At 30.5% G+C, this 18,804-nt stretch overlaps 3 protein-coding genes across 3 annotated transcripts in view; 1 reads left to right on the top strand and 2 right to left on the bottom strand.

Annotated features, from left to right (window-relative positions):
* Phum_PHUM066670 (uncharacterized protein) overlaps positions 1-8,270 on the top strand; it is a gene marked incomplete at both ends in the record, with an annotated part of 62,021 nt that extends 53,751 nt beyond the window's left edge. Inside the window, 16 exons of the mRNA XM_002423507.1 lie at positions 197-478; positions 4,245-4,416; positions 4,491-4,591; positions 4,672-4,823; positions 4,921-5,143; positions 5,232-5,414; positions 5,509-5,658; positions 5,736-5,932; positions 6,015-6,199; positions 6,282-6,427; positions 6,501-6,754; positions 6,831-7,193; positions 7,281-7,455; positions 7,550-7,744; positions 7,823-8,038; positions 8,122-8,270. Coding sequence (XP_002423552.1) covers positions 197-478; positions 4,245-4,416; positions 4,491-4,591; positions 4,672-4,823; positions 4,921-5,143; positions 5,232-5,414; positions 5,509-5,658; positions 5,736-5,932; positions 6,015-6,199; positions 6,282-6,427; positions 6,501-6,754; positions 6,831-7,193; positions 7,281-7,455; positions 7,550-7,744; positions 7,823-8,038; positions 8,122-8,270 — 3,143 coding nt within the window. The remainder of the gene's footprint in view (positions 1-196; positions 479-4,244; positions 4,417-4,490; positions 4,592-4,671; positions 4,824-4,920; positions 5,144-5,231; positions 5,415-5,508; positions 5,659-5,735; positions 5,933-6,014; positions 6,200-6,281; positions 6,428-6,500; positions 6,755-6,830; positions 7,194-7,280; positions 7,456-7,549; positions 7,745-7,822; positions 8,039-8,121) is intronic.
* A 4,849-nt stretch (positions 8,271-13,119) lies between these two features.
* On the bottom strand, positions 13,120-13,564 carry Phum_PHUM066660 (uncharacterized protein; the record flags this gene model as incomplete). The annotated part of the gene is made up of 2 exons (XM_002423506.1): positions 13,120-13,189; positions 13,341-13,564. 2 exons carry the CDS (start codon positions 13,562-13,564, stop codon positions 13,120-13,122), a joined length of 294 nt encoding a protein of 97 aa, XP_002423551.1.
* Positions 13,565-13,980: 416 nt separating this feature from the next.
* On the bottom strand, positions 13,981-17,172 carry Phum_PHUM066650 (cAMP-dependent protein kinase catalytic subunit, putative; the record flags this gene model as incomplete). Its single annotated transcript, XM_002423505.1, has 9 exons — positions 13,981-14,169; positions 14,271-14,661; positions 14,757-15,031; positions 15,123-15,395; positions 15,684-15,762; positions 15,856-16,124; positions 16,242-16,456; positions 16,973-17,070; positions 17,159-17,172. The coding sequence occupies 9 exons, from the start codon at positions 17,170-17,172 to the stop codon at positions 13,981-13,983; spliced, it is 1,803 nt and encodes a 600-aa protein (XP_002423550.1).
* Positions 17,173-18,804: the final 1,632 nt, after the last annotated feature.

The following is an 18,804-nucleotide window of genomic DNA, read 5'->3' as shown; positions in this document are numbered from 1 at the left end:
AGGCACGACTTAAAAAAAAATTTTCCAGTAACACCGTAATTTCACTCCGTAATGTTTAACTTACGAAACTCATTTTAATCGCATGACGTCAGAGAGATTTTTTTTTTTTAAATTTCCCGCCAAAAAGACGACGCTTCCTGTTTTACAAACTCATTTTTTTTTTTTTTTTTTTCAAATAAATTTTTTTACACAGCAGCATCGGAATCGGGTGCCTCGATAATGGCGGCCGAACCGGATGTTACGGCAAGAGTGGGTTCATCGGTAACATTAAATTGTTACGTACATCCTGACGGTTCCGGTCATACTCCTCACGTCGAATGGACCAAAGAAGGAGGATATCCTCTTCCGCAAAATGCTTTCCCAAGAGGAGAAATGCTTCAAATAGTCGACGTGAGTCCCTCGGACGAAGGACGTTACTCCTGCCAGATATCGACTCCTTCGGGAATACAAAGCGATTACGTTTACCTCCGAGTCGACAGTGAGTAAATTTTGATGACGTGTCACTACTTCTTGGAAGATTTTTAAAAAAAAAAAAATTTTTTTTCTCTCTCTCTCTCTCTCTATCTCTTTCTCTTTTTCTCTCTTCAACCCCCCCCCCCACTCTCTTCTGGAAAAGTCTTTTCTTCTTTTTTTTTACGTAAATAAATAAGTGAGGCATTTTATAGGCGCGTTAGATTAGAATTATTATTATCAATTTTTTTTTTTTCGCTCTAATATGGCTTCCCCTAATAATAATAATAATAATAATAATAATAATAATATTAGTGTTAGGTTTATCGTTAAATAATAAAAAAAACACGCGAAAGTGTTCAACTTAATAATAATAATGATAAGAGAGTTTTTTTAATTAATATATATATATTTATGTAGTTTTTAGCAGACGACATTAATATACGCGATTGTTGTTTTTATTTTATCTATTATCACGGTATTTATGTGTATATAGCAGAAGATTTTGTGCGGGAAAACAATAGTAGTTACCCTTATATATATATATTTAAAAACCGGATGTTGTTGTGTTTCACTTCCGGTTTCCACGCGCACATTTCAGGTAAAAAAAACGCTCAGGTAATTAATACGCGACAGGGTATTTTATGTCATTACGTCACACGTTCTCTTTTTTTTTTTTTTTTTTGCTGTCGGTTACAATGACGGTTTTTTTTTGCTGCGGTTAAAAGTGTTCACTATTATTATTATTATTTGATTGTTTGTTAATTATTCGTGTTGGTTTTGTTTACAAAAAAAAAGTGAAAATAAATTTGTACGAACAACAAATTGTAGTGAATCGTTTGTAAAAAAAAAAAAAAACCGTTTCCGGTTTTTCGATTATATTTCTCAAGTGATTTCCGGTTCTTGTTCTGTGACGTCATTATAGTGAATTAAAATTTTTTTTAAAAAAATGTCTCCCGTAAAATTCGCGTTTCCCGTTTGTTGGAAGAGCACACGCACACACTTTCATTTTATCAGGCACGACCTTTTATCAATGACCAAGCACTTCCGGTTATCGTAAGTACCTTAATTGTCGTTTCCCCCCCCCCGCCCCCAAAGCAAAATTGTTTTCACCGTTCGAACGTGACGCGATGAATCGAATTCATTAAGAGTCAAGGGGGGGACTCTCTTTCCCTTGATTACACGTGCGCCCGCGTGCGCACGTACATACCATACCTGTACAAATCTTTTGATTACGTCACGACGTGATACAAACGTGGCATTAGAATTTAAACTTAAAAATTGCTTATTTTAATTAATAATTTAATAATTTTTTTAAAACTTTAAATGCCTCACTTTTAAGTTTTTCTTTTTTTTTTTTTTTTGAAATTTTCTTTCTTTAGACACGAAAACGCTTTTCATATTATTATTATTATTATTATTATTTCATTTTATTTTTTTCTTATTGTTTTTTAAAAGAGAAATTGTATTTTATTTTTTTCTTTGTTGTGTATTATTATTATTATTTTCGTCTGCTGTAAAATTAATAAACAATCGTAATGGAACGAAAAGAAAAAAATTTTTTTTTTTTTTTTTTACTTGTTGACCGTTCGTGGATTCATTTCGAACGAACGGACGAACGGTTATTTTATTATTATTATTATTATCATCATCATTACGATTGGGTACGTAAGGTAAATATTAATTTTACAGGAGACTCGATATTGATTTTATTATCATTATTATTAATTTTTTCTTTTTTTTTTTTTTTGAACGTAAATAATAATAATTATAATTTTATACGAACGTTGTTTTTTTTTTTTTTTACGTTTTTTTTTTTATTTTATTTTTTATTTTATTTTATTTTTTTAAATGTTTTTACAGCAAATTTTTCGCAGCAAATTTAATTTTTGTTGTCGTTGTTGTTGAACGACAGCAAAAAAAATTTTTTAAACTACCCCCCCCCCCTTTTGTTTATTTATAATTTTTTTTTGTATTTTTTGAATTTTTTTGAATTTTTTGATTTTTTTTCGGGCATGAAAAATTTTTTTTGTTTTTTTTAAAAAAAAAAAAAAATAAATTTTTTTTTTGTTTTTTGCTCTCTCTCTCTCTCTCTCTCTCTCTCTCTCTATCTCTCTTTCTCTCTTCTCTCTCTTCTCTTTCTTACTTTCACTTTTTTTTTTTTTTGATTTTTTAATTTTTTTTTTAAAATGCATGCCACTGTAATAATTTTTGGGGCAGTGGTGTAAAAACTAATTTTTTTTAAAGAATTTTTTTTTTATAATTTTTTTTGTGACCGGGAAATTTTTTTTGCGCTTATTAAAATTTTTGCTTTTTGCTACGCGAACGCGAAAGTTTTTTTTTTTTTTTTTTTAAAAAAACAGTTTTTTTTTAAAAACATCTCTCCTCTCTCCTCTCTCTCTCTCTCTCTCTCTCTCTCTCTCTCTCTCTCCTTTCCCGATTCATTTTCCCTTTTTTTTTCTTCCCTCCTCTTTCCGAATCTTTTCCCTCTCGAACCTTCTCCCCCCAAGCTCTTTTCCCCAAGTCCCCCCATCCAAAAAAAAAAAAAAAAAAAAGAAAGAAAGAACTAATTGAATGACTGTGCATGGGCGGTGTTTATATATTAAAGGATCTGGTGAAAGATGTCAACCCTCAAGAGAATTTGAGTGCGTTGAAAGCAGAGAATGTATTCCGGTCCATTCGGTCTGCGACGGAGTAGTGGACTGTAGGGACCAATCTGATGAGAGATATTGTCGTCGCGGACGTGGTTTGTTTTTTTATTTTTTATTTTTATTTTATTTTATTTATTTAATTAAATTTCCTTTTTATTATCAATCAATTAAAACAAACAAGCAAACAAGCGAAACAAACAAAACAAACAAGCTTACATAAATTATGTTAACCATTTTATTCCTTTTTAACAACGCTTATCTTATTGCATTTTCCAATAATTTTTTTTCTCTTATTACCTTTACCCTTCTCTCTCTCTCTCTCTCTCTATCGCTTTCTCTCTCTTTTTCTCTCTCTCTCTCTCTTTCTCTCTTTCTCTCTCTGTCGCTTTCTATCTCTCTATCTCTTTCTCTTTCTCTTTCTCTCTTTCTTTCAATAACGACGTGGTATTTTTAAATTTTTCGATTTTATTTTGCGGTTGTGGTGATGATGATGATGGTGGTGGTGGTGGTGATTGTTTTTATAATGTCTGCCTGTCGGTTATGTTTTTGGAACGTGGAAGAAGAAGAGGATATTTGGAAACGAAAATACCGGAAATGACGTGTGATATCTCTACTATGAGAGAGATACCATGACGAAAAAAAAAATGTTTTTTTTTTTTTTTTTTTTTTTTTAAATGTGTTTTTTGCGAATGTAATAATAATAATATTTAAATAATTTGTCTTCTTACGGGTATCCTTTTTCTTTCACTCTATATACTACGGTTAGTAGTTGTAGTGTTTGTGTTTATGATTAACAAGGATTATCGGATTATCAAACGAGATAATCCGAAGATTATGTATGTATTTTTTTAATACACTTGATCGGTCTTTACACTTTTTTATTTTTGTGTGTTAAAAGGTGGAATGATGGAATTAACCCGGTTAGTGTTTTCATTTTCAAAAAAATGAATGTTTTATTATTATTATTATTATTATTATTACTACAATTATTATCATTATCATTATTGTTTTTTAAAATAAATTTTTAATGCGTTTATATATATATATATATATATATATATAGTTTTTGTTTACGCGATCGCGATCGTGAAATTGAAATTTTTCTTTGTTTGTTAATAATAATAATTTAACGAATTTATGCAGACACCCCAAATGCCTACTTGAAGATCGAACCGAGTTCACCGAATGTTAAAGAAGGTGAAGTTCTGGAATTGAGATGCATAGCAAGCGGTGGAGTACCATCATCGTCGTTGGTATGGACTAAAGTGGATGGAAATTTCGAAAGTAACGTTCAATCTTTCGGAAACGTTTTAAGGTGAGGTTGTTGTGGTTGTTGCTCTCACTGTCGTGATCATTATTATTATTATTGTGTAAATTTTATGATTGTAGAATCGTTGATGCCCGTTTAGAGAACGATGGAGTTTACAGATGCAAAACTCAAAGTCCGCAAAATATACGTCACGAAGATTATGTCGTAACCGTTTTAAATGGTGAGATTATCGTTTGTTTGTTTGTTTGTTTGTTTGTTTTTATAAAGATTTTTTTACGTAATTTTTTTTGGCTCTTGCAGATGTTAACGCACATGATAAACTCGGAGAAATACAAACGTCGCAATATGGTAAAACCGTTGAATTGGAATGTAAAACGGATTTGCCACCCCCGGTATCGTTTTCATGGCAAAAACAAAATGGAGCGTTACCGAAAGATTCGTACATAAAAGAAGTAAAGGATTTTTTGTTTGTTGTTTGATGTTTGTTGTTTGTTGTTGTCCTTTTAACTTTTATTATTAAATTCGTTGTTGTTGTTGTTTGTTCTTTAGCGCTCTTTGGTAATAACAGACGTTAAAGCTCACGATGCCGGAACTTATGTTTGCATGGCTCAAAATGCACAGACAAAAGTTGACATACCGGTAACGTTGATCGTCACGGGTGTTGTACCACATTTCCCACAGGCACCGAGTAGTTACATGGTTTTCCCAACTCTTCCCGATGCATATTTAAATTTCGATATCGAAGTTTCTTTTAAACCGGAAGATAGCAATGGTGAGAAATTATTGCTTTTGTTTAACCGCCGTTTCCGGTTGTTTTGCTCTTAGTGTTAACCTTAACCTTTTCTTCCCTTTTTTCTTAGGTTTGATTTTGTACAATGGACAACAGAAAGGAGGAAGCGGTGATTTCGTATCTTTGGGTCTCAATGACGGTTACGTAGAATTTAAATTTGACGTCGGTTCCGGTACAGCAACAATTAAAAACGACAGACCGGTTTCGTTGGGACGTTGGCACACTGTTAAATTGACAAGATCTAGAAAGGATGGTGAGTAAGATGAAGGGAAAAAGAAAATTGTTTGTTATGGGGGGGAAAAAAAAGGTTGATGAATGTTAAATTGGTTTTGTTGTGTACCTGTCAGGAATCATGTACGTCGATGACGAAGGTCCTTTCACAGGTTCGACAACTGGTACATTCCAAGGATTGGACTTGGTCGAACCATTATACGTCGGAGGAGTATCTAATTTTAATAACATTCACCGATCGGTTGGCTACACGAAAGGTTTAGTCGGTAAGTTCAATGCGGGAAATGTTTTCCGACGATGAAAAGGTTCGAATTTTAAAAATGAAAAAAAAATGTTTTGACAGGTTGCATAAGCAGAATGAAAATAGGAAGTGCAGAACTTGATTTGGTTAAAGATGCAACGTTTTCCGAGGGTATAACAACCTGCGAAACATGCGCCGAACACAAATGTAGAAACGGTGGAGTTTGTCAAGAGGCACCGACGAAAGAAGGATACGCATGTATATGCCCATCGGGATTCAACGGAGATAATTGCGACAAAGTAAAAAAAAAATTTTGTTTGTTTTTATTGTACGTATTTCCGTTTCCGGAAGTTCACGTTTCCACATCGTTAAACGTTTCAGGTTGGAGAAAATTGTTTTTACGGAGCTTGCGGCGAAGGGAAATGCATGGAAAAAGAAAATGGAATTCATTGTAAGTGCCCACTCGGAAAAGAAGGAAAACGTTGCGAAAATGATGTCGAAGTCATCGTACCATCTTTTGCCAACAACGCATACGTCGCGTATCCGACTCCAAAAGCTTTGAGAAAGTAAGTCGGGTTTTTAAATATAAATTTGAAATCGTTATTCGAATGTCAGTAATGCCAACTGTTGTCTTCTTCCTTTTTAAAGGTTTAAGGTTTCGATGAAAGCAAAACCTCAAGATTTAAGAGACGGTTTAATCATGTACTGCGGAAGTGACGAAGAAGGTTTAAGAGATTTTGTTGCTGTTGCAATGAAAGATGGAGGAGTTGAATTTTCATACAAAAACGAATCAGGTATTGTGTCGTACGAAGGTTGGAACCCGCAGGCACAGGGTATCGTCATTAATTACTTTTTCCTCATTAACAGGTCCCACCAAATTGAGAGTGGATAACTTTTTCGGTGAAAACGAATGGATAACGATAAACGCATTGAGAGATTTCAAAGAGGGTAGATTATCCGTTAAAGCCGGTGAAGATGAAAGAGAAGTGTCTGATACGAGATCGAGGAATCCAATGCTTAATCTTAAAACTTTGCTCTACGTCGGTGGTTACGACGAAGAAAAAATTAACGTTTCCCCATATGTGGGAGTTAAAAACGGTTTTAGCGGTTGCGTTTCGAATGTGAGTTTCGATTGGGTTTTATGTTTGAGGAAAATTCCGAAACGGAAATGAAAAAAATTATTTCTTTCCTATGTAGGTTCAAGTTTCCGGTTTAGATTTAGATTTTAAAAAATCTGCCGTGGATTCTGCAAACGTAGGAAATTGTCCAGGTCCGATACCGGAGGGTTTTCTTAATGGTTTCGGACGAACTCACAGCCACGGTCTGGGACATGGATTTATGAACGGTAATGGACATGGTAACGGTCATGGTAACGGTCATAGTAACGGTCATGGCAACGGACATGGTAACGATCACGGACATGGACACGGACACGGACACGGTCATATGTCCGAAAGTATGAACGGACACGGTAACGGTCACGGAAGCGGTCATCATCAAAGAGTTTCAGTTTGCGGAAGTCACAACCCTTGCATAAATGGCGGAATGTGTTATCCGGAAGTGAGTGAAAAATGATGACAAATTGATCTTTTTACGCTTTCCTCCTTTTTATGTTTCTAATTTACGGAAATGTAATCATCGTTACAGGGCGACAGTTATTCCTGTTCCTGTCCCGAAGGATACACGGGAAGACATTGTGAAACACAAATCGGATTATGTTTCACTTTGAAGCCCTGTAAGAACAACGGACTGTGCACGGGTACGGAAACAACATATCACTGTCAGTGTACCTTTGGATTCACGGGACCCACTTGCGAAGAACGTAAGAAATTTGATTGATTGGAAAATCAAAACCAGAATTCCCCCCCCCCACCTTCCTCCCCTCCCTAAATTCACGATTTCTACCGATTTTTTAGGTCTTGACGTATCGGCTTCCGTCGGTTTTCGCGGTGACGGTTACATAGAATTAAGACAAGATTTGGCGGGAGAAAAATCACAGGAAGCTAATAACATAGTCATTGAATTTTCCACAACGGAAGATGGTCTCCTTTACTGGCACGGACAAGAAGCTCGTCAAAACGGTTACGGACAAGATTATCTGGCCGTAGCAGGTAAAATAATTATCGAACTAAACTAAACGGAAACAAACCGGAAACGGTTCAATTAATCGATGAATTTACTGTCATCAGTTGTCGATGGATATTTGGAAATGAGTTACGAATTGGGTTCCGGTTCCGTACACATAAGAAGCGATAAAAAAGTGACGGACGGTAAAAGACACAGAGCAGTACTTACGAGAAATGCCAAAGAAGGAAGGTTGGAAGTGGACAACAATGGGGAAATTAAATACGTCGAATCGAGCGGACATTTAACGTCATTAAACACAGCCGGAAATATATACATAGGTAAAATCCTTTAAAGTGAAATAAAATAAAATATGGCGGATGACGTCATTATATATGTATTAAATCGTTATTATTATTTATAGGAGGATTACCAAATTTTGAACGTATGACGTCAGGTTTATACACTCGAGGACTCAATGGTTGTATTCATTCATTGAAAATCGGTGGTTCTCCGGTTAATTTCAATAATACAGTATTGTCTTCTAAAAACGTACACGAATGTTCAAAGTAAGTTCAAACTATTATCATACCTAAATATGACCTTTAACCTTTTGATTCGAAAACAAAAAAAACAATTAATATCAAAAATAATAAAATAAAATAATTTGTTTTTTTTTTTTCACGCATGCATTTGCGGATTATTTTAAAAAAAAAGTGAAAGGAATTTGTGGTTGTTGTATAATATGACGTCAAATACAAACAACAACAACAACGAAACAATCGGGAAAACAATAAAAGTTTTACCGACTTTTAACGGTTTTTACGTGACGACAGATGACGTAAACGATCGACACGATTTATTTTACACTACTTCGAATCATTACAGAAATAATTTTCATAACAATAATAATAATAATAATAATGACATATTTAAACACGAAATAATTAGGACGACGACGACGACGACGACGACGCGGACGACGTCGTCGTATCCGTCGTCAAATTTCAAATTTAAAATAATAAGCAAACCCTTCGATAAAAATAAATTATTTGTTAAAACGTCGATAAAAACGAGAAATTCGACGTCGTATAAAAAAAGGCTCATACCTACGTTGATGACGACGTCGATGACGACGCCGACGACGTCATCGACTCTCATCAAATCGGATTCGTGCAAAAGCGGGTTTTTATATATATTTTTTATTTATTTATTTTTTATGTATTCCATTTTGTGAAATATAATTTAAAATTAATCTTAATAATAATAATTATTATTATTATATACATAAATATATATGTATTTACGTTACGGGCGATGATGATACGAAGTGACAAACGTAATGGGGGGAGGGAGGTGAAGTGGGGGGAAGGTGACGCCCGCGTGACACATTTTTACTTGATCGTTTTACGAAAACTTTTACTTAGCTTATGAAATTATTATTATTTTATTAATATTGTACGGATTTCGGTTGTTGTTTGTTAAGGTTCTGATCCTAGCACTTCCGCCTCAACCGGCGGTTGTTAGTTAAATTGTTGATGACGTCACATCCGATTCATCGACGAGATGTATTAGAAATTAAAGCCGAACTTTAATTTCGGGGATTTTCGGGATTTAAAAACCGAACCAGATTTTTCGCACATTGCCTGTAACATATATATATATATATATATATATATATATATATATATATATATAATTACGGGGGACACGCATAAATAAATAAATTGAATTTTTATATTGTAAAATTATTATTATTATTATTATTATTATTAATTAATTTTTATTTATTTATTTATTTGCGATGGAAAAAAAATCGAGGCCGCCATTACATAAAATTTACGGACAAACAGGGTTAATAATTTATTTACGTTAACACGCGTTTACTTTTTTCTCCCCCATCCCATCCCCTCCCCTCCTCCCCCTTCCCCGTCACTTTTTCTCGACTTTGACAATAAACGTTAATTATTATTATCATTATCATTATCATTATTATTTTTTTTACGCAAGCCAATGAGAGTCGTTCGAAACAAGAGTTATTAATGGTAAAAAAAAAAATTATTTATTTATCTATTTATTCGACGATCCGTTGATTTAAATCGTTTATTATTATTATTATTATTATTATTATTATTATTATTATTATTATCATCATCATTTTTTTTTCCGTAGGTTTCCAGATTTGGGAAATGACGAAGATGAAGATGACGACGACGACGACGACGATGAAAGTTACGACGAGTTTGTTAATTAATTAATTTTAAATAGATATTTTAAATTTATACATAAATGCTTATACAAACAAACATACAAACATAAACAAACACAAACACAAACATGCATACAGAAAGTGCGTGCGTGCGTGCGTGCGTGCGGGTGCTCGTAATAAAAAATACGAGCCTTGTAAAAAAAAATCCGCGTGAATTATTATTATTATTATTATTATTATTATTATTATTATTATTATTGCTATTATAACTCCCACTGCGATTTAACAGTCACGTTCGTATCAATGGCGACTACGATGATGATAATGATAATTTGAACACGCAAAAACACGCGCGCACGCATATACATATGTTGTGTATATTATGTTAGTCCTGCCAAATTACTGCCGCATATATATATATATATATATATAAAATATAGTTTATAAAATAACTGCCATATTTAGTCAAATTATTATTATTATTATTATTATTATTATTATTTTTGTTGTTGTAATTAACAAAGTGAGGTAAAACATTTGTTGTAAAAGGTTAAAAATAATTTAGTTTATAGATATTTAATGAGTTTGTTGTTTATTATTATTATTATTATTATTAATTAACTGTAAATTTTCTTACTTTTTTTTACCTTATCAGTAATTCATTTGGCAAAAGGGTTTATTATTATCATTATTATTATTATTAATAACCTTTTAATAATGAAACCTTTTTTTATCTTATTTAAAATATTATTAAATACCAATAATGGATGAATCGTCCAAGATTTTTCATTTTTTTTTATTTTTTTCCTTTTTTTTTTAAAAAAACAAAATGGCGGTCGCCGGAAAAGTAAAATTTTAATTTTAAAAAAAAAATTTTTTTTATATGTATTGTTTAATTATTATTATTATTTGTTTTTTTTTTTTTTGTCAAATAGGATAATTATGTTATTTTGTAAATTTGGGATTTCCGTTTCCTTTTTTCCCCTTCCCACTACTACCACGAATCCGTACGAATCCGATTTCGATTCTCCTTCCTCCCCTTTTTATCTAGCGAACCAATCACCTTCGTTTCCTTCCTCCACTCTTTATTTAACGAACCAATCACCTTCACTTTTCCCCTCCCTTTTTTCTAGCGAACCAATCCGCTTTATTCCCTTTCCTTTCTCCTCCCCTCTTCCGTCTCGTCCGTTTTCTTCCCAATTACGTAACGATTTTTACTTTTTTTTTTTTTATTTTTAACATGTTTTTTTGTTTACAATTATGTGATTATAATTAAGTTAATAATATCTTCATCGTAATCGCCATTATCACCATCACCACCACCACCACCATCATCGTCGTCAAATTTTTTTTTTTTAGTTTTCTCTCCCCTCTCCCCCTCTCGTAATTTTGATTTTTTTTTTTATTTCGAGTGATTCATAGCAAATTAAAAAAAAAAATAAAGAGACGCGAATAGAGAGAGAAAACAATGTTTTTTGCTATCGTTTAACTTTTTGCTCTCGCATTTAATTTACTTTAATAAATAAATAAATAAACAGGTAATGATAATGACAGGTAAAACACAACAACAAGTACAATACAATTTTTTTTTTTTAATTATAACGAACGTTAATAGTCATCGTTATAAATAATAATAATAGAAAATGATTGATTAATTGATTGATTGATTGATTGATTGACTGATGAATCGATCTGTAAAATAACCGCATTGCTGATATAAAAACTCTTCAAATAATAATAATATTAAATTTAATTAACGCATCAAAATAACAACATTCATAATTAATAATAATAATAATAATCAAGACGTTGATGACGTAAATGATATTGATGATGATGTTGATGATGATGATGATGATGATGATAATTATGTAATATTTATTAATTTTAACATTTAAATTGTTAATTAAAAAAAAAAAATGCTTTTTAATTAAAAAAATTTTTGCTTTAATCTTTTTTCATTATTATTATTATTATTATTATTTAATTTTAATAATAAATATAATTATATATATTAAATTGTTATTGGTTTTATTATTATTATTATTATTATTCATTTATACATCAAACGATTATGTGATGACGTAATATAATATCATAAAAAGGAAAATATACAAAAAAATTGAATTATTAACATAATCGATTATTTATTTATTTGTTTTTTTTATCTTTTATCGATTATATATGTATATACAATTAATAATGATGATGATGATGATGATGATGACGACATGGCACGACGAGACATTATTATTATTAGCACATGGATAATAAATCTTTTTTATTTAAATATTTTATCTATCTTTGACTATCATTTACCATCTCTCTCTCTCTCTCTCTCTATCATTTATTATCCTAATTGATTATGATTTATGTCATTTTAATAACTATTTTTCTTTTCACTTTAATAATTATTGACACAATTTAAAAATACATACATATAAACATGCGTGCATAAAAAAAACAATTATTAAAAGGGAAAGGGGGGAAGATTGCGGGCGGGGGGTGTGGAACGGTAAAGGGATAAAAGGGGAAACGAGGGGGGGACATAATAGGGACAAGAAAAATTTTCGAAAAAAAAAAAAAAATTATTATTGGCAAGTATTTTTTTTCTCTCTTACTCCCTCACACACTCTCCCACTCTCTCTTTCTCTCTCACACGCACACACACTCCTTACTTTATTACGTGTAAATTATTTTTAAAAAGTAAATATAAATAAATTTTTTTTTCTTTTTTTTTTTTTTTCAACCGACCGAAAATTTGATCACTCGATAGCGGCGTTGATGATGATGATGATGATAATAATAATAATAATAATAATAATAAATATAACATAAATTCAGTTTTAAAACATTAAAAAAAAAAAAAAAAGAAAAGAAAAAAAATCATCATCACAGTTTTAAGGTACGAATAAAAACACAAAAAAAAAGAAATTTTAAATAATGATGATAATAATAATAATAATAATAATAATAATAATAATAATAATAATAATAAAAGGTTTTTTACAATTACTTTTTTTTATCAATTATAAGAAACAATTTTTTGTAACATCCAGAGAAAAAGAAAAAGAAAAAACAATTTTCCCGCCATTTTTTCCACCTCCTCCTCCTCCTTCTTTGTCTTTCTCTTTTATCTTCCGTCTTTGTCTCCTCTCATTCATTCATTCATTCATTCATTCCTCCATTTTTTAGTTTGTTCTTTTCTCATTTTTAACGAACTTCGAACGCGGAATGTGCGCGGATGATTGATTCATTTTTAGGTTGGTAGATGAGTTTTTCTCTTATTATTTCATCCCCCAGACAAGACTTGTTTGTGCGTTTGTTCGTTTTTCCGATCATCGATTACGCATTGCGTAAGATGACAACAATACGAAGATTTTCCGCGTTTTCTTTTTCGGATACGAGGATTTTTTCCGAGACGGAGTCAGTACGACGGATTATTTTCCAAAAACAACGCGGCCCAAGTTGTCAAATCCGGTTCCGTCGGTTCATCGAAACGATTCGTTTCCGGTTGTTTGTCTTGTTTGTTGCCATTTTCTTCATCATCGTTTTTTCCCGCGTTTTCTCTCGCCCATGGCACGTTGTTCAAAGGATTCGTTAGACAATATTTTGATTTGTAATAGTCATCCGAATTTTCCCTGGTTGTGAATTCCATTCGTATGTTTGGTAAACTTTTACATTTTTTATTATCACATTCATCATTACTATTACTATTATTATTATTATTATTATTATTATCGCGGACATCTACGACGCTATAGAAAAATCTCAATTTTGAAGAACACCTAGTCTTATTATTATTATTATTATTATTTTTACTGGAATGATTAAAAATATTTATTATTACGTTTGACTCGTCATTTTTTTTTCTTTTTTTTTTTTTTTCGGCGAACCATTTTTCCGGGGCTTTGTCGAACGAGGGCTTAGGACGATGGCTTGTTTCAATCAAACCTTTCCCCTCACCTGAAAAACCAAAAAAATTTTCTCGATCCTTACTTCCTCCTCTCTCTCTCTCTCTCCCCTCCTTCTCTTCCCCCTTCCCCCTCCCCCCATGCTCTTACCTTTATTCACTCAGCTGGGTACGAATTGATGATTTTGAATCGGTATCGGTTTTGTTCTTGACGGTTGTCTTTTCTTTCTTCTAAATGGGAAACAACCGGGAGATTCGGGTTCCGGTGGTGCGTCCAATATTAAATCGGGTGTGCGAGTATTGTTCGGTCCGAACTCGTTAAGTTCTTTAAAACATTCCGTTTCGATCATCTGTAAAAGAACATGATACGTCAAAAACCAACAAATCAATCGACGACTCCGCGACGACCGGAACACACAAAATCCAAAACATTTGTCAATTTCCGGTTTACCTCGTTTTGCCAGGGTATCGAAACGCTTCCCGTGTTGAATTTACTATAAAACGTATCGTCTGTCGCATCGAGATTGACTCCTTTGACGGTTGAAAATTGTTCAATGTCTAATACATCTTTGGCGTATACGGCGTGAGGATCTGGAACGAAGGGAGGTTCCCAAACTCCAGCTTCCAGCCTTTTCCATTGCAAACACTTAAACAATTCGTGTTGCTTTATTTCTTTGGCACCGTTTCTCCCACTCGAGCAACCGAGTCGAATTTTTGGATTTTTTTTCAACAATTGTTGACAAAGAGATTTGGCTTCCTCCGTAAATTTATGCGAATACTTTTCTTGGTCTTCTTTCACTCTCCTATCGACTTCCTCTCTTTTGACTTTTTCTTTTCTCGCTCTGGAGGGCAAAAAAAAAAAAAAACAATATAACCCTACATCTCCTTTTTTTTTTTTTTTTCACTTATTCCTCATGCCATCACAACAACAACCGACCTAAAAGGAGCTTGTCCTTCGATCATTTCATAAATTAAACATCCGAAACTAAACCAGTCTGGAGAAAATGTATATTTCTCGTTGTAAATAACTTCGGGTGCCATGTAACCGACGGTACCCACTCTACCTCTCACCATGTCTCCTTCCGGTATTTGTACGGCTAATCCTAAATCTGATATTCTAACGTGACCGTGATCGTCTAATAATATGTTTTCAGGTTTGCAGTCTCTGTAAACGATACCCTGAGCGTGTAAATGTTCGAGTCCGCACAAAACCTGTTTTTTTCACAAAAAAAAAATTATCATTAAAAAACAATGACGTCATTGATATCGGTTGAGATATAAAATATATATATATAGACTATACCTCGGCAGCATAAAATCTTGCACGATACAAATCGAAACCTGGTTCCCCACCCATATTGTATATGTGAAATTTCAAATCTCCACCGTTCATAATTGTTAAAACGAGGCAAAGAGCATCTTTTGTTTCGTATGCATATGCCAGACTAACAACGAAACGTGAATTTATTTTTTGCAATATTTGTTTCTCTATCAATACCATGGCTTCTCCCTTTCTTTTCTTTATCCTTTTCTTTTCCAATTTTTTACAAGCGTACATTTTACCCGTAGCTCGAACCTGTTCAAATAAAATGATTTTAAAATTGTTTTAAAAGAAACCTTTTTTTGTTTAAAAAAAAAAAAAAAAAAAACACATTATACCTTTTTAACTTGTTACGAATGATGGGATTGGTGGTGGTGGTGGTGATGGGAAAATAAAGGAATTCATAGGAAATGAAAAAAAAAAAAAAAAAATTTCGGGATGAAATTCCTGGAAAGAAAAAAAAAGACACACAAGGCAAAATAAAAATAAAAAAATAAAATAAAAAAATCAAGACATTTTTTTAAAAAACTAACGTTTTCGCACCTGACAAGCACAGACTTCTCCGAATCCTCCCTTTCCCAACACTCGATACATCCTAAATGTTTTGTACGTAACCGGCAAGCTAAAAATAATAAATTAAAAATAATTTTAAATAATAAGAATATATGTTTCAATTTGAAAAAATTGCGTTAGATAATTGACTTCTTTTATTTACCTTTCCAGCCATTTCCACTGTAAATATCTGTGGAAATACATTGATTCTAGGAACTCTGAAAATGGCTCATTTGCTAAATAATTTTTAACTATTGATAAACATTCTAAAAACAAATCCCTGTCAGCATTGTTCAATCTTTCTTTACACTTTTGTATCAAATCAATATTGATTATATCGACAGCATTTAAACTGTCTCTGTCTAAATATGTAGAGTATATTTTCTGTGCACTTTCATTACGATTTTCATCCGATTCAATTTCATATCTCTCCTGAAAACAAAACAAAACAAAACAAAAAAAAAAATTATAATTACATAAATAAATCAAACAGGTAGAAAAAATGATAGAAGTAGAAGGTAAAAATATAAATAGAAAAAGAATAATTACCAATAAATCGAGGAAATCATTGTACTGATGATATTTTTTATTATTTTCACTTTCGCAAAATTGACGAAATAACAATCTTCCAATAGGTTGTTGATCGATTATGTACGAGTATTTGACATCAATTTTGTTCTTTAATTCCAAACAGTGAGATATGTGAGGAAACTGTAGAATTTTTCTCCATTTTTTACTTTTCCCTTTATTATTATCTGAACCACCTCAATAAAAAAATTATTAGTTTAATTCGAATAATAATAAAAATATAAAAATTATTTCAAATGTGCGATTGATTATTTTAAAAAAAAAAAAAAAAAAAAATCTTTAAAAGTTTCATCTCAATAAATAAATTTCTAATAAATAAATTATTTATTTATTTTTTTTCTTTAATTATGTAAAGTTTTTGTTAAGTTTTTTAATGTGATTAAATAATGAAAACGATTACAGAAAAAAGCTCTGACAAATATTGTAAAAGTTTTTTTATCTAGTCACCTGATTACTTTGTGACTTTAAAAATTTTATTTGAATAATAATAAAAAAAAAATTATAAGAAAAACAATCAAATTTTTTTTTTTTAAACTAGAAAAATTAAAATGAAAAATTTAATATTTATATAATTTTACTTTGGATTAAGGAACGATTTTTTTTTTTTCTCTCTCTCGTACGAAAAACAACATTGACTGGGTAATGGATCATCTTTTTTTTTTTTTTTTTTTTTTTTCTTTTCAAAAACTTACCTTCTCTTGCCTTTAAATACACTGTATTCGCGACAATATTTTCTAGCTCCATCAATTCCAGCTTGGCGGTTATCCCGGTTTCCGGGTCGAAACCGACCCTTTCCCATTAAAACAAAAACAACAAATAGAAGGGGTGTGGTAAATGCACACACAAATTTTTGAAAATGGCGATATTTTCATGTACACCTTTCAAAATTCATTTTACATTTAAATAAAATAAAAATTAACTCATCCGTTTTACGATTAATTGAAAATATTAATTTTTTTTCTTTTGACCAAATTTTTCACTTATTCACTACGTTTATAAATAAATAAATAAATAAAAACGACTACAACTATATTAATAAAATAAAACTATTAATTAATTTGTTTAGATGATGAGTTGAGTTCCCACATCGATAATTTTATGAGATCTTGATTTCTAAGCAGCTTCTGCTATTAACTACGTGAATCAAATAAAATATTTTTAAAACTTTTATCATTATTATTATAAAATAATTTTAAAATATTATTCGTTATTTAAAAATAAATAATATTTAAATAATAAATTTTTAAAATGTTAACGAATCAAATAAAAATTAAAATTATTTTACACATTTTTTTTTCGCTCAAGTTTTGAAACAAAACAGAAAATGGCGAAAAGTCAGTTGGCATCACTGTCACTCATTTACTCATATACTACAGCTTTATGTAACGAACTTAATTTATATATTATTTTTTAATAAAATTAATTATTTTATATTATTATCAGTATTATTTATTTAAAAACCTTTTAAAATTTTAATTTAATTTACTATCCTTAATTATATAACATCAAATATATAAAATTTATCTTTGAAACACAAAAAAATTATTATAAATCTCATAAAATTTTCATTTCTCATTTCTCAATTCAATTAAACATTATTTGTCATTTCTTTTTAATTTATATCTTTCTAACAAAAAAAAGACATAATAAATTTAATAAAATTTGTAAGCAATACGAAGCCATAAAAACTAACTGAAATCCTTTTTTTTTTTTTTCCAAGAAAAACTTTTTAGTAATTAAAAAAAAAAAAAAGAAGAATATTAATGAAAAAAAATTGTTTGATAATTAACAAAAGAAAAAAATTAATAATGATTGATTTGTTTTAATAGTAATTTAAATTCTTTTTCAAAAAAAAAAAAAAATTTAAATATATCACAAGTAAATTTTTGTGTACTTGACCAAAAAAAAAAAAAAAAAAAAAGAAAAATTTTTTTGTTTGTTACAAAGGACAACAATATAAATCATAATTCATGACAGTTTAATGAAACAGTAGATTATAAACGTTGCCTTCTATGTGTTGTTTAAAAAAATAATAAAATCGCTTTATAAAATAAAATCAAAACTTTAATATTAATATTATGTAATCATCATTTTAAATGGATTAACAAATCATCAAATTCTTATAAACATTTTGATTAACTAAATGTTATGTAAACAATTATTTTACTTTTTTTTCCAATCAATAAATATTATTATTATTATTATTATTAATAATGACAACTTGCCTCTTTTATAAATAAACCAAAAACTATCACCAAAAACAGTCAAATAATATTTAATTGAAAAAAAAACCTTTTTTAATATTAAAATGAAATAAAACTTATATAAATTATTATTATTATTAATAATGACAGAAACAAACAAACAAACAAACAAACAAATTGAAATGTTTTAAGGGTGAGAAAACACTCACACATTTTCATTATTATTATTATTATCATCATAACATAAATTATTTAATTAAATTTCAATTATTATTATTTATTTACATTGATGAGAAAAATTTTACCCGCGTAAATGAAAT

This window comes from Pediculus humanus, genomic scaffold, assembly GCF_000006295.1.
Source record: "Pediculus humanus corporis 1103172107416 genomic scaffold, whole genome shotgun sequence".
Lineage (NCBI taxonomy): Eukaryota > Metazoa > Arthropoda > Insecta > Psocodea > Pediculidae > Pediculus > Pediculus humanus.
The sequence above is the reverse complement of the archived record's forward strand: the minus strand, read 5'-3'. Positions and strand labels throughout refer to the sequence as shown.